Source organism: Girardinichthys multiradiatus, chromosome X (assembly GCF_021462225.1).
Source record: "Girardinichthys multiradiatus isolate DD_20200921_A chromosome X, DD_fGirMul_XY1, whole genome shotgun sequence".
NCBI lineage: Eukaryota > Metazoa > Chordata > Actinopteri > Cyprinodontiformes > Goodeidae > Girardinichthys > Girardinichthys multiradiatus.
In genome coordinates, this window is record NC_061817.1 from 35,673,799 (window position 1) to 35,689,004 (window position 15,206).

Sequence of the window (15,206 nt, forward strand, 5' to 3'; positions counted from 1 at the left end):
CCTACCTTATTCAGGCTACTCTGCACACGTTGCAAGACACTAAGCACGCATCTCTGTCAGCTCAGGGCCATCACAGGTACCTAGTGGCAACTCCTTACCAGTCGAGGGACCTCTGGGGATCTCTTGAATAACTGGGAGAGTAAGGGTGTATTCACACCTGCCACGTTTGGTCCACTTTAAACGGACCTGTTTGTTTCCCTGTTAGTCCGGACCTTTTCCTCAGGTGTCATAACACTCAAGCGAACCATGGTCTGGTGCATTTTGCTTCTAGTGTGAATACAAACCGGCCTCGAAAATGTACGTCTTTTTTGGACCAAACAAGCCATCATAACAGTGTACGTTATACTGAAATCTTCCCTGAACGCTCTGTTGCTTAGCAACGTTGTTGCCCACGTGTTTTAGCTCGGTGCAGAGCACAGCGTCTCCTTCGGCTTGCAGCACGCATTCACCGACTAGGTTCAAAAATTATAAATAGATTGTCGCAAAATCTGTGTTGAATAAGCTGCTCTTTACTTTCACAATGATACTACAGGACTGCCACAGATGCTTTCCTCCATTTCCGGCCCTGTGCTGTGTCCCGCCCCCATCATTTCTGTCCAATGAGAGCAATGATCGTCACTCGAGTGGCTTTATTTATAAGTTATAGTTCACTTGCAAAAAGCACAATGCGAAAGCGAACCGCACCAATCCAAAAAAAAAATAAGGTCGCTTTTCTGGACCAATCAAACGGACCAGAGTTTGTTCCAGCCCTTGGTACACTTAGGCGAACCCTGGTCCCCCGGTTCCAGTGCGGTTTGCTTCTGGTGTGAATATGAACCGGCCTCGATACGACCCAACCACAAGAAACAGATGCCTTTTTGGACTTAACAGGGCATCATAGAGAACGTTGTGAATAGTGAACGCACTGAAGCCTGCCTTTTTTGGCCCGCATTCACTGATGCCATTCCAAAGTTAGACATAGAACGTCACGAAACTTGCGTTGATGATCTGCTCTGGACACTTACTGTGATTTTGCCGCTGTAATGACCTCACGAATGTGTAGAACAGAAATGCAGCATTACTTCCGTGATAGTTTTCCTCTATTTCCAAGTCTGTGCTCTGTCCTGCCCTGGTGATTTCTGTCCAGTGGCAGCAACAAGTGGCTTTGTTATAGTTCACTTGCAAAAAGTACTATGTGAAAAAGTGATCCACACCAAACAGAAAAACAAAGTTAATTTATGGTCCAGACAAACAAGGACTTTCCTGGTGTGAATACATCCTAAGGGGGATTCTTAGCATTAAGACTTTTGGTAACTTGCATTTACGCTTAAGTCTGAAAGTTAGTCAATTTCTGCTATTGTCAACACTTAAGACTTTTGAGAAGTCCACTTGATAAATATGGGCCCAGCTGAGACTGTAGTGCAGCCAGGTGAGAACCTGAACAGAAATGAACACAGAGGGAATCTCACAAAACCTAAAACTAAAAATAAACACGAAGAAAGAAACACAAGAAGGAGCTAAGAATCATAAAACAATCAGTAAACCAGGTATGGAAGAGTGTTAGTGACAAGAGTATTAGTTTTATATCAGCTGAATCTTTTTTATCTTCCTAAAAATAAACAAATATTTAGTGTAGGCTTAAAGTGAAGTTTAAGAAAAACTTGTTTAATGCAAACTTTTCATGATGATAAGATTTTCACTGCATTTTGACTCTGTTTTTTTTTTTTTTTTTTTGCACGTCATCAGAAGTGGTGTAAGCGGCGTTCTCGCAGTCGTGTGTCAGAACAGCAGCGCCTGCCTTTTTTTTTTTCCATTCTGACTTCTTAAGTTTGTTTCCTGTACAGCCGGCAGTCGCTCTGCACAACAACATGGCTATAAGCAGAAAAGACAGCTTCCTCTGGGGAAAAGGTACAGTTATGATTTAAACTTTTAAACATCCAGGTTGTCAAAACTGTTTTCTGAAGTGATTTACAGAGTTCTTTACTTGTTTCTAAGGTCTCATCAGTAGCTTACACTAATGATGATTGTAGCTTTTGCTAACCCTATTACAGATTAAATTATGGAAACTTCAATGAATATGTAATTTTAGCTTCTTTTATTTTAGCATTTGGACATTTGGAGAACAATAATGGTCCAATCCCTCAACAAATGAGGATGAACTGTGCTCATACTCCCTGCCTCATTAAAGGAAGGTTTCTATTTTCAGCCTTTTCCATTGACCACCTCTCTAACTGCTGAATGATAAAGCTGGGGTGCAAACTGGTCAATGAGAACAAGCGTGGGTTTGTTCGAACATGCATTAAATGCTACAAATCTGTCAATGCTTTTTGTGTTGCACCACAGCTCCACCAAAACACCCATCAGCTGAGAGGAGGCAGGGCGCCAGGAGCCATAAACACGAACTGCTCGATGACCTTCAGGTACTGAAGCTTTTCCCCACCAAGGTCCTTTGTTAAAATACCTCGTTATTCTCCTGCACACGCCCACAGCTCGCGGCACACAAATGAGAAAAGTCTCTTCTTTATTTTTGATTGTGATACAAAAGGATCTTAAGGTTATGTTATAAGAGCCTTGGACAAATTGGCCCTGAGTCACAGCCTCTGCGGTGAAAAGTGATGCGAAAACCACACCTTTCTCCTTTATAACCATCTCTGTCATCTCTCTATTTCTCACAGAAGCTAAAACAGGAATTCAGTGATTCCATGCCTGATTCCAGCAACCCTGACCTGAGGTGGCACAGGTGAGGATGAGCACATTTTCACCAGCTCCACCTTGGTTTGCCCGACGTCTTTATGATACCGTCGGGCTTTGGCCAGTTTGGTTTTAAAAGAGGCCTGTCCTTCCAATCAGCTCATTGCATCATTGCAATGACACTAAACTTTGCTCACAATGTGTCAGTTGTAACTATTTTTATTTACAAACTAAACTGGGCTTTGGTCACTTCCTTTTCTATCCTAAGCAGCTGTTTTTTTTTTCAATAAGCAAGAAGATTGAAGCATTAAAAGAACTCCTGTATGAAACTAAAAGGTTTTTACAGGATAACAACATTTAAGGTCACATTCTGACTCAATAAAACACCTTTAATCTGTTCTCAGTTTTATGACTGGTGGCTCGTAGTCATGGTTGACACATTATAGAAGAGACAAACATGGCCTGAAACCCCCAAAACAAAGGTATTAAACATGCCTTTTGGCTCATTTTCAGAATAACTGTGTTTACCGGCTTGACCCCATTTTAGTACTTCCTCCTTTGTTGCTGCATTCAGAAGGTGTCAGTAAACCCTGCATATGCTGCAATGCTGCATTTAGCAGTGTTTCTGGTAGGTCTACCACAGTTTCTCATTCCAACCCACCAAAACCCATCACCCACCATCTTATTAAAAAAAACTAAAATTTCTCAGAAAATGAAAGAGTTTGATTAACCAACCAGCCAATCAATGCGATTATATTGACTAATTCTTTAAATTGGTGTTTATTAATACGTGCAACCTGCAGAACTAAGGGGGGTTAAAACAAACATGCATGCACTATGTATTGTTTCACATTACTGTACAAAGATAAAAAATATGGTTCACTTTAATTCTGTTCAACTTGGTTCATACATTTTTACATTTAACTTGTTTTTAAGGTTAACGTATGCAGCTACTAAGATGTTTAGTTAAAACAAAAAATGCATTTTCTTAAACTTGTGCATTTCTGAATTAGCTTTGTTTATATCCATGGTTGCAGCAAAAGTGTTGTGAGGAACAGGAAATTTCTACGAGGGAAAAAGAAATTCAACATGGACCCAAAAATGGTAAGCTTTCATAAACTTTTCTGCACTTCCAATGATGGTGTAGGTCATAACATGGCCACATTGTATATTTCTGTACTAAAACACAGTTTTAAATTGGTGTTATGTGAGATTCTAACTGTGGGTCGGGGATCAATGATCATTTAGGTAGGGTAATTTACCATTCATGAAAGAAACGCGTATGATTTGGCTTCATCACGCGCCATGCTTCCATTAAAATGAAACCAAAATGGATTTCTGCTTTTACTCATTTGATTACATTTGGATTCAACGGTTTACATTAAGTTGAAGGTAGCAACTCACGCTCTGGATGCAGGTTTGAGTTAAGTTTGTGATAAAGTGCAAACAATGCACATGCAGCCGCATATGCAGAGCAAGAGCAATAATGAGAAAAACCACATCCTGTTCTCTAAAATGACGCAGAGGCGTCACTTCAAGAATAAAACCGAACCCCTTGGTCTGTGACCGCTTTGCACTCAAGTCTGAGAAGGAATGGGCGGATGAGAGGCTCAAAGACTTTTCTGCACTGAATGTCATTAAGTGGCTGTAATTTAGAGAACTGCTCTGCATGAGTTCACACTCAGGTTTGAGGGTCATGTTCTGAAGCACTTCTTCAAATAAAGCAATAAGAGGATGAAAAGTTCCCCTTTCCCTTCTCCTCAAATGTGTTTCTGACTAATAACAGCAGAGCCTCAAAAGGTGAAGAAGATAACCTTCTTAGAAATGAGATATGACTGGTGAAGAATTAGCAGGGCTGATAACACTATTAACACCAAATAATGGTGGCGCAGTTGGTAGCACTGTTGCCTTGCAGCAAGAAGGTCCTGGGTTCGATTCACCTTAGGTGAACGAGTGTGTGCATGGTTGTTTGTGTGTTGCCCTGTGATGGACTGGCGACCTGTCCAGGGTGTACCCTGCCTCTCGCCCATAGACTGCTGGAGATAGGCACCAGCTTCCCCACGACCCACTATGGAATAAACGGTAGAAAATGACTGACTGAATATTAACAATACATTTTATTTAGGGACACCAAACAAAAAATGATAGAAGAGTAGAAATATAAACAATACAACAATATAAAAGCAAACAGCATAGCAATGACTGGCACAGTATCAGCAAAAACAATATCAGAGATAGAATAGGCACCTTTAATCAGGTGGGTTTGTATTGAGATTTGGCTGAGGAATGAAAGTCAGAAAAAGTTCTGGACCCCATTGTTGTTAACGGGCCAAACGGGCAGGAGGTGTGACATGAAGGTAGAAGAGTTGGGGCCAGTGTTTAATAGCAAAGAAGATCAGTGAGGTAAGAAGGTGCCAAGCTTTGGAGAGCTTTGAAAGTGAGGAGAAGAATCTTTAAATCAACGTAATATTTGATGGGTAACCAGTGAAAATGTTTAAGAATGAGAGTAATGTGTTCAAAGGAGGAGGTTCTGGTTATGACCCGGGCAGCTAAGTTCTGGACAAGTTGAAGTTTGTAAAAGATTTTGAGTGGAACACCTGAAAGAATGGAGTTACAGTAATCTAATTGAGAAGTGACGAATGCATCGATGAGGAAGTTGCTCTGATGGTTGTTAGAGATGAACAGAGAGGATTGATGTTTCAAAGGTTGAAATATGCAGGTCTGGTAATGTTGTTGAAACGGGTTTCAAAAGATAGAAGTTGGAGAGTAAGTTAGAAATTGGCCGGAATTAGGATCGGCACCTGTCAGCGATTTTCAAGGCTAATGGGACAGAACCAGTGGATAGAGAGAGGTGATTTTTTTTGTTATTAAGACGGTAAAAGTTCCTACACACCTTTGACTAGGTGTGTAGGAAGTGGATCCAGCTGACAGGTAGAGGACTTAGACTTCAGAATGAAACTGTAGATTCCTGAACCAGGAGGCAGTTGAGGGAGGAGACAGAGAGAGGACCAGACGGGGGTTGTTCCACAGTGCATGAATAGTGCCAATTTTAGCATTAAAAAACCATGAGTCTGTTGCAGTGTTCAGTAGAGTACATTCAAGACGGAAGGGTCTGAAGGTAGTATGGTGTTGATCATAGTAAACAATGATCTGATGTTTCCTTTTGCCTGAGCCAGTTAGGTTAGCATAGTGGTCAGATTTGGCTTTGATGACAGTATCCTGTCATGTTTTGCCTGACCCTTAAACATTTTTTTGTGAATAGTGAGATCCATTTCTTGTGACAAATGACAACCTTTGGCTTTGAGGAGATGGAGTTCTTGTGTATTCCAGGGAGCAGATTGGGAGAAGTGAACAGTATGAGTCTTGACTGAGGAAAGGATACCTTGGAGACTGCTGTTATAGTGGAAAACTGGGCTCTTCAGGATAGACAGCTTCCTGTGGTTGAGGACGTCACCCAGTCTGTTGGAGAGTAGAGATGGATCGATGTTCTTAATGTTATGGGAAGAGATGGAGCGAGCGGGGTGAGATCTAGAAACTTATAAATTGACATTAAAGGAAACTAGTTTATGGTCAGATATGGACAAATCAGATGCAGCACACTGAGAGGGGGTTAAACCAGAACAGCAGCTCAAGAATGGGTCCCTTGGAGTGGGTGGAAAAATCAATAAACTGTGCAAGTCCAAAGCTGTCCAGGCTTGATGTAAAATCTCTTGTTAAAATATTTATGGTGTGTTCCATATGAACTTTAAAATCACCCAATAAAATGTCATCAGGAGACTTGGAACAACTGAATGTCACAAAAAGAAAGAATCCCTTTTTATAAACTTTTTGGCCTGACAATAAAAAGTGGTGATTGAACCATTTATCTGTTATGCAACACATTCAAATGAATCAAACTTGGGTACAGTCAATGAGTCCATGGCCGACCCGAGGTCATGCCAGGTTGATGTACACAAACACATGGTGGGGTTGTTTTGTTCAGCTGGACAAAGTCAAGTTCCATTAAAGCAGAAGTTTCTCTGGGGCTGCAGTGAATATATTTCCTTCTGTGATGCGGTGAGGTGTCAGGAGGAAGCCAGAGTGCCATTATAAGAGCAGGCGCGGGGACTCGAAGTCGGAGAAGTTCTGCTGTGGTGTAATGCAGGATTGGTGTCACTAGGCGGAACGTGAGGGATACAATGATCCATGAGCATGCAAGCCAGATCGTGAACATCTTGATCCACATTCCTGTTTGAGACTCCAGGGTAATCCGAAAGTCTTAAAGGGAGTGAGGATATGTTGTCGACTGGTAGGATGCCAAACAGGTGATCTCACAGACTGACAAACTGAAAGAATCAGCTGTATCAGGTGACAAGAAGAATCAATAGAAGTCCATAACAAACTGGCGAGAGGAAAATAAACTGAGCAGAACATAAATAATTACACCAATAAGCACAATTAGTTGTCTTGAATAGTTTCTCTGAGAGCAGCAGCAGCCAGATGTGCAGCATGCAACGTTCTACTACAGTGGGGTCCCACAAGTAAATTCGGATTTACAGATTGTGCAAGTTAACTTTTATGTGAAAATGTTTCCTTTTCTTATCTGTTCTCTTCCTACAGGGTGTCTGTTACCTGATTGAGCATGGCTTCCTTGAATGGCGAGCAGAGTCAGTAGCAGAGTTTCTCTACAAGGAGGAGGGGCTGAATAAGACCGCCATAGGCAACTTCCTGGGAGAAAGGTACAGAGCATCGTACCAGGAGTACCAGAGGTCTGATATGTCTGAGCCAAATGTCAAAGAGACAAGACAACAGGAAATTCAGAAATACATTAACGTTTTATTCTACCTAGAAATGTAGTGTTATCCAGCAGACCACAAACATGTGATTATAGAGAGGATTATAATTTAGAAATTAGGTTACAAATTTAAAGGGCACATATTGACTTGGTGTGTGTGGGGTGTCAGAAATAATAAGATAAACCTAACTAAAATAATTAAAAACTGTCATTTTAAAAAATGGAATAATCAAAATAAAAGTAAAAAAAAAAAAACAATTATTGAAGTAAAAAGAATAAGTTAAATAGATTTTAATAAATAGATAACACTAAAGTTAAATACAAATTAAACAAAAATTTAACTAAAGTATAAATAAACCATATAAATAAATATGGAGTCAAATAAAAGGAAAATATTTAAGAGATTTAAATGAAACAATAATACAACAATTAAATACATAATTTAACTGCCTGTTTATATTTTGATATTTTGATTTCTCTCCATCAAAAACTTCACGCATGTTTGTGTGAAATCTTGATACATTTTCTGTCTCAAAAATAGAAAATTAGATATCTTGATATTTTTGATTCGCTGTTTCCAACTAATTCTGAGATTTATATAAATCTTCTCTGGACAAATCAGGCAATAATGGCTCTATCTATTGATTGCTTAATGTTATTCATGCATGTAAACTGGGCTTGTTATTGGCATTATTTATTGTTTCCACAGTAGGGTATTCTGATTTCCCATTTGTATGTTGAAGACGTGTGTATATATGTGTGTATGTATGTATGTATATATATTCTTATTCTGTTTTGGGTTTGTGTGTTTTTCTATTCCCCTTGTTTATCTGAACTGTTTCTAAATGTCGCACAGGGAGGAAATGCATCTAAAGACCCTGAAAGTGTTCGTGGGCCTGCATGAGTTCTCGGACTTAAATCTAGTCCAGGCGCTGAGGTTTGTGAAATTCAGGCTGAAATGGCGAGGCAGTTTTACCTTTATTTTGTTTTTAGCAAAAGCTACAATGACTCTCCATTTTTACCAGAATTTGCTTCTCTTTGATACCAATATTTTTAATCTGTTCTCTGGTAGGCAGTTTCTGTGGAGTTTCCGCCTCCCAGGTGAAGCTCAGAAGATTGACAGGATGATGGAGGCATTTGCAACTCGCTACTGTGACTGTAACCCAGGGGTCTTCCAATCCACAGGTACGATGCAAATTCATGGAGTCTAATTAAAAATATTTATATGTCTTTGATTCTATCATCTCTGTAAGAACATTACAGCACAATGAAAGCCAAAGAAATGACTCATCTAGCTTTCTCTGGTCCGAGCTAATTGATTCTTCTGCAAAATTGTTTGGCTCTCGCTGCATTTGCAGAAAGCCATTATTTTTGATGGGCGCGCACGGCTCTGCAGCTGAGGTAGAGATAACAAAGCTCAGTTATGGCAAAGCTAAGCTGTGGTTTTCTGTTACAGACACCTGCTACATCCTGTCTTTTGCCATCATCATGCTCAACACAAGCCTGCACAACCCAAACGTGAAAGACAAGCCAAGTCTGCAGCGCTTCATCTCTATGAACAGAGGCATCAATAATGGCGAGGACCTTCCCACTGAGATACTTACGGTCAGCTGGTTTGCATTGCTTTCTGACTCCATCAGATTAGACCATTTGGCCCAGAGACTATTTTCAAGTCACTATAGAATCAGGCAGTATCAATTACAAGAAAAGAGCAAAAAACCTGCATTCTTGTTTTGACGGCTCCCTTTAAGGGGTGCTACTGTGGTCCGCTTAACTTCATTTTACCGCAACAATAACATCCTCTTTTATCACACCAACTCTCAGATAACACCAAAACTGAAAATTTTGGTCTACAGGTCCTTCTCAAAATATTAGCGTATTGTGATAAAGTTAATTATTTTCCATAATGTAATGATGAAAATTTAACATTCATATATTTTAGATTCATTGCACACTAGCTGAAATATTTCAGGTCTTTTATTGTCTTAATACGGATGATTTTGGCATACAGCTCATGAAAACCCAAAATTCCTATCTCACAAAATTAGCATATTTCATCCAACCAATAAAAGAAAAGTGTTTTTAATACAAAAAACGTCAACGTTCAAATAATCATGTACAGTTATGCACTCAATACTTGGTCGGGAATCCTTTTGCAGAAATGACTGCTTCAATGCGGCGTGGCATGGAGGCAATCAGCCTGTGGCACTGCTGAGGTCTTATGGAGGCCCAGGATGCTTCGATAGCGGCCTTTAGCTCATCCAGAGTGTTGGGTCTTGAGTCTCTCAACGTTCTCTTCACAATATCCCACAGATTCTCTATGGGGTTCAGGTCAGGAGAGTTGGCAGGCCAATTGAGCACAGTGATACCATGGTCAGAAAACCATTTACCAGTGGTTTTGGCACTGTGAGCAGGTGCCAGGTCGTGCTGAAAAATGAAATCTTCATCTCCATAAAGCTTTTCAGCAGATGGAAGCATGAAGTGCTCCAAAATCTCCTGATAGCTAGCTGCATTGACCCTGCCCTTGATAAAACACAGTGGACCAACACCAGTAGCTGACACGGCACCCCAGACCATCACTGACTGTGGGTACTTGGCACTGGACTTCTGGCATTTTGGCATTTCCTTCTCCCCAGTCTTCCTCCAGACTCTGGCACCTTGATTTCCGAATGACATGCAGAATTTGCTTTCATCCGAAAAAAGTACTTTGGACCACTGAGCAACAGTCCAGTGCTGCTTCTCTGTAGCCCAGGTCAGGCGCTTCTGCCGCTGTTTCTGGTTCAAAAGTGGCTTGACCTGGGGAATGCGGCACCTGTAGCCCATTTCCTGCACACACCTGTGCACGGTGGCTCTGGATGTTTCTACTCCAGACTCAGTCCACTGCTTCCGCAGGTCCCCCAAGGTCTGGAATCGGCCCTTCTCCACAATCTTCCTCAGGGTCCAGTCACCTCTTCTCGTTGTGCAGCGTTTTCTGCCACACTTTTTCCTTCCCACAGACTTCCCACTGAGGTGCCTTGATACAGCACTCTGGGAACAGCCTATTCGTTCAAAAATGTCTTTCTGTGTCTTACCCTCTTGCTTGAGGGTGTCAATAGTGGCCTTCTGGATAGCAGTCAGGTCGGCAGTCTTACCCATGATTGGGGTTTTGAGTGATGAACCAGGCTGGGAGTTTTAAAGGCCTCAGGAATCTTTTGCAGGTGTTTAGAGTTAACTCGTTGATTCAGATGATTAGGTTCATAGCTCGTTTAGAGACCCTTTTAATGATATGCTAATTTTGTGAGATAGGAATTTTGGGTTTTCATGAGCTGTATGCCAAAATCATCCGTATTAAGACAATAAAAGACCTGAAATATTTCAGTTAGTGTGCAATGAATCTAAAATATATGAATGTTAAATTTTCATCATGACATTATGGAAAATAATGAACTTTATCATAATATGCTAATATTTTGAGAAGGACCTGTACATGCAAAACGCTAACACCCAACACTGTTTTAAAAACTTACCCCAAAAGCATTCATTAAGGGGAACTGAATACAATGTATCCCACATTTTTCAGATTTTGTATTTGGAAACATTTTGAAAACCATGAATCACTTTCCTTCTACCTCACAATTATTTGCTACTTTGTGTTGAACTGCTACAAAACATCTGGTAAAATATACTTATGCTTGGGGTTTTAATGTGAAAAAAAGTGTAAAAAGGATTGTATGAAAACTTGAAACACGCTTCATACAAGACACCATAAAAAGTATGTATTTTGATGTATACCAAAATGAGGTTCAAATAAATCTAGACCCTCAAAGTTGAACCTATACTCGATTGTTTCCTCCAGAAACTGTACGCAAGCATCCGCAGCGAGCCTTTCAAAATCCCAGAGGACGACGGGAACGACCTCACTCTGACGTTTTTCAATCCTGACCGAGAGGGTTGGCTCCTCAAAATGGGTGAGACGCCGAGGTCAACAGCATGCAGCAAACACTGAGCTAACTGTAGTGGTTCAGAGCACCTTCTTGCTTAAATCTGTTTCAAAGTATGCTTTGTTCTTATTAAAGGCGGTCGAGTTAAAACGTGGAAGAGACGTTGGTTTATTTTGACAGACAGCTGCCTGTACTACTTTCAGTACACCACAGTAAGTTTCTTTTTCCTTGCTGATGCAAAAACAGCAACATCAAACATTTTCAGTCTTTGTCTGACGTCCGTTTTATCTTCCAGGATAAAGATCCAATCGGGATCATCCCTCTGGAGAACCTTTGTGTTAGAACGCTGCAAGACTCAAGCAAATCGGTAGAGGATCTCTCATTTTCGCACCTTAATTGTCTGCTGCTATAGAATCCAATTACTCACAAAAAAGCTGCTAAATTTCTCACACAAGTGCTGCAAACAGTGAGTCACAAGGTTGTCAAGTAAACAGAAAACATATGCACTCTGCAATTGTGCTCCTTGTGTGTTTTTCAACAGTATTGCCTGGAGTTATATAACTCCAAAGGACAGAAGATCAAGGCCTGTAAGACGGAGAACAAAGGCAGAGTGGTGCAGGGCAAACACCAGTCGTATAAGCTGAATGCAGCCAGCAGAGACGAAAGGGACGCCTGGATAGATGCCATTAGGTGAGAGCAAATTTAACCATGAAGAATCATGCAGAGGCTAAGCTGTAATTTTATGTTATCGTTGCACACAGACTATGGTCCAATATAACATTGTCAAAAAGTTATTGCCCCCATACAAATTTCTTTTGGCTTTTTTTGTTACCCCTAAATGTTTCAGATCATCAAACAAATTTTAATTTCAGACATAAATAACCCAATTAAATATAAAAAGCACTTTCCAAATGATGACTTTGTTTATTAAGAGAATAAAGACATCCATATAAACCTGCATGAAAAGGTTATAGCCTGAATGTTAAATCATAAATTAATTAAATCATATTTTGGTAGACCTTTAAAAGCCACACCTATGGCTGATTACTGCCAGATCTGTAGAATCAAAAAATCCCTTTAATAGTACCTAACTGACAGCATGAAGTAGGCCAAAGCAGCACATACTGCCCTGATCTTGAGAAATTCAAAAACAAATGAGAAAGATGTTTTAGCAGACATGTATCAGTCTGGAAAGGGTTACAAAGCCATTTCTGATACTTTGGGACAGACAAAATTATTATTAATAGTAAAATATTTTGGTAATCAAATATGGCGATGGTAGTGTGATTTTCAGGATCTAGACAACATGCAAAAATGAATACTGAGCAATAAATCCTGGTCTCTAGTTTGCTTGAGCTTTAAGTCAAACTTTGGTTATGCAGCAGGACTATGATCCATATGAATGTCTCAAAAAATTAAGGCTTTGGAGTTTAAAAGTCCAAGTCTAGATTAAATCCAGGTCTTAAACAGGATATCCATGTCCAGTGTGGCTGAATTATAACAATTCTGGGAAGTGGGTCCAAATTCCTGATTTAAAAAACTCATGGCCAGCTATCACAAAACATTTAAGGATAGTTGTTGCCACCAATGTTTATTAAGTATACTGGGTAATCATTTTTTTACACAGGGTCATGTTGATTAAATTTAATCATTTGAAAACTGCTTTTTGTATTTACTCGGGTTATTTTGTCTGATGTTAAAACTAGTCTGATGGTCTGGAACATGTAAGTGTGGCAAAAAAGAAGAAACATCTAAAGGAGGAAATACTTCTTCATTGCACTGTGTATATCCGTTACGATGCAAAGGCCACAGAAAGAAAATACTCACTGGTAAATCATAATAAAGTTCCTTAAAGCCATCCATAAATCCAAATTTTATTTTCCAGGGCGAGCATCACCAAGGATCCATTTCACGACCTGGTTTCGATTCGGAGGAAGAAGGTCACCGGCAACACTTCCTCGTAGGAGCGAAACTGCAGACACCGGAGGATCTAGGCCGTTTCTTATTGAAACATCACAAGCCGCGAAGGCTGCTCTGATGTTAATCATGCAACGTTTCACAGAAATGAACAAATTTGGAAGTCGCACTTCAAGTGGCAAATAGGAACAGTGAGCTATGTGTGACTTCCAGTGTTAAAGTTTTCATATCACTTCTGCAAACTGAAAGCATTGCTGCTCCCACTTCAAAACTGAAAATACTTGGAAAAGTTTGGGAGTAGGGTTACATGCTCCAAAGCATTAGCAGTGTTTCATCAAACTGATCTCATCCTAATGGGGTCTCCATATGAAGAAAAAGAACTGAAGTCATTACAAAGAGATTCAACAATGGAGCAACGAACACAAAACAACAACAAAGATATAAAAACATAGAAAGCAGAGCAACCAAAAACAAGCTAAATAACGACAAAGGCATAGAAAGATGAACCAGCACACAATAACTCTCAAAAATGTGCAAAATCACTGCAGTGGGACAAAAAAGCAAGAAAATATGCTTCATTTCCTCCTTAAAAAACAAAAAGGAAACATCATGGTGATGCAAAACATGGATGCACAATATTTCCCAAAGAAACAACTAATTTTGAAGAAGGACATTCAAAATGACCACAAAGGTTGAGGCATATTAATGGCAAAGAAATAGACACAAAGAAACCACAAAAACAGAAAAAAGATTAAATACAAAAACTACAGTAACATTAAAAGAAGACAAAGACATAACTGCTGTAAAGATGGAAAATCAAATTTAGACAGTAGGGAAGACAAACCTTTACAGAGATTATAAAGCACAAATAATAGCAAACGTTTCACAGTAACTACAAAGAAACAACATATGCAACACAAAGTGGGGAGGAGGATAAAATACCCAGAAAGGCGTAGAAAACAACCACAGTTAAACAGTTAATGAACACAGAAATATATATGACCATGACGAAAACATTTACCAAAAGACTTAAAATAACCAGGAACATTTGGGGAAAAGGGCACATGGCTGCAATGACATGAACACAAAAGTCCTTTTTTTCCTGGGTGTAAAAATAAATCCAACTGATTTATTCAGGCTGGGAAAATTTTGTAGCATTTTCTTTTTTTTTATGTACATTTAATTTTATAATTTAAAAAGTAAAAAAAAAAGATAAAATTATCTTTATCTTCTTTAATTTATGGATCTTTGAATGTATACATTATATTTTATTTGTTATATTTTCATGCTTTAGATGTAATTTAATGACTTCATAATAACATAATCAAACTTGCCAAATAAAGTATATTTTTGCCCAAAGCACGTGTTGCTCTTTCTCCACCAGAGGGCGCGATATCACCTTTTTGTTGAATCTGGATGCTGAAACTGAAATTTACCAAGGGGTTTTACCCGAATAATTATTTGAGTGAGAACTCGTGAGAGTCTTCTGAAATCTCATTATCACCACGCGTTTAATAATCAGACAAACACGACTGCTCGTGTGTGGAGGCTTTTCCTGTGCAGTTCCTGTGTGCCACATGATAACAGAGTTGTGGTTTTACTTGGAGAACACACCTAAGCAAACACAACCAAAAAACTATTTTCTGTCACTTCATAGCTCAGATTTCTAATAGTTTTTTATTTTTATTTTACTAAGATCTCACAGTTTTGTGTGTTCCTTCCACTCTAAATTTTGCAGCTCTTTATAGATTTGTTGCTCGGCAGATTTCATATTTAAACTTTTATCTTGCTTGTTTTTTTGGAGCCATCCACAAAAATCCCCGGCACATATTTCTGTGTTATTGAAAAATATTTTCCAAACGAGTGCTTAGCTGCGATCAGGTGGAGATGAACAGGGAGAGTGGCTGAATTTAAGAGGATCGAGG

General features: G+C 39.5%; 1 protein-coding gene across 2 annotated transcripts; it reads left to right on the plus strand.

Annotated features, from left to right (window-relative positions):
- Positions 1 to 1,806: 1,806 nt before the first annotated feature.
- Positions 1,807 to 14,640, plus strand: LOC124863036 (cytohesin-2-like). 2 transcript variants are annotated; one of them, XM_047357278.1, is made up of 13 exons: positions 1,807 to 1,887; positions 2,084 to 2,399; positions 2,655 to 2,719; positions 3,708 to 3,774; positions 7,270 to 7,388; positions 8,301 to 8,381; positions 8,517 to 8,629; positions 8,901 to 9,049; positions 11,280 to 11,391; positions 11,500 to 11,576; positions 11,660 to 11,731; positions 11,906 to 12,054; positions 13,250 to 14,640. In XM_047357278.1, the coding sequence occupies exons 2-13, from the start codon at positions 2,283 to 2,285 to the stop codon at positions 13,326 to 13,328; spliced, it is 1,200 nt and encodes a 399-aa protein (XP_047213234.1). In that variant the 5' UTR covers positions 1,807 to 1,887; positions 2,084 to 2,282; the 3' UTR covers positions 13,329 to 14,640. The 2 variants fall into 2 exon arrangements, with proteins under 2 accessions (XP_047213234.1, XP_047213233.1); XM_047357277.1 differs by having other exon boundaries at positions 1,808 to 1,887; positions 2,323 to 2,399.
- Positions 14,641 to 15,206: the final 566 nt, after the last annotated feature.

Coding starts and splice junctions, on each gene's coding strand:
- LOC124863036 (XM_047357278.1), top strand. CDS start 2,283: ATGCTACAAATCTGTCAATGCTTTTTGTGTTGCACCACAGCTCCACCA. Junction 2,720..3,707: donor CCTGACCTGAGGTGGCACAG/GTGAGGATGAGC, acceptor CCATGGTTGCAG/CAAAAGTGTTGTGAGGAACA. Junction 3,775..7,269: donor TCAACATGGACCCAAAAATG/GTAAGCTTTCAT, acceptor CTCTTCCTACAG/GGTGTCTGTTACCTGATTGA.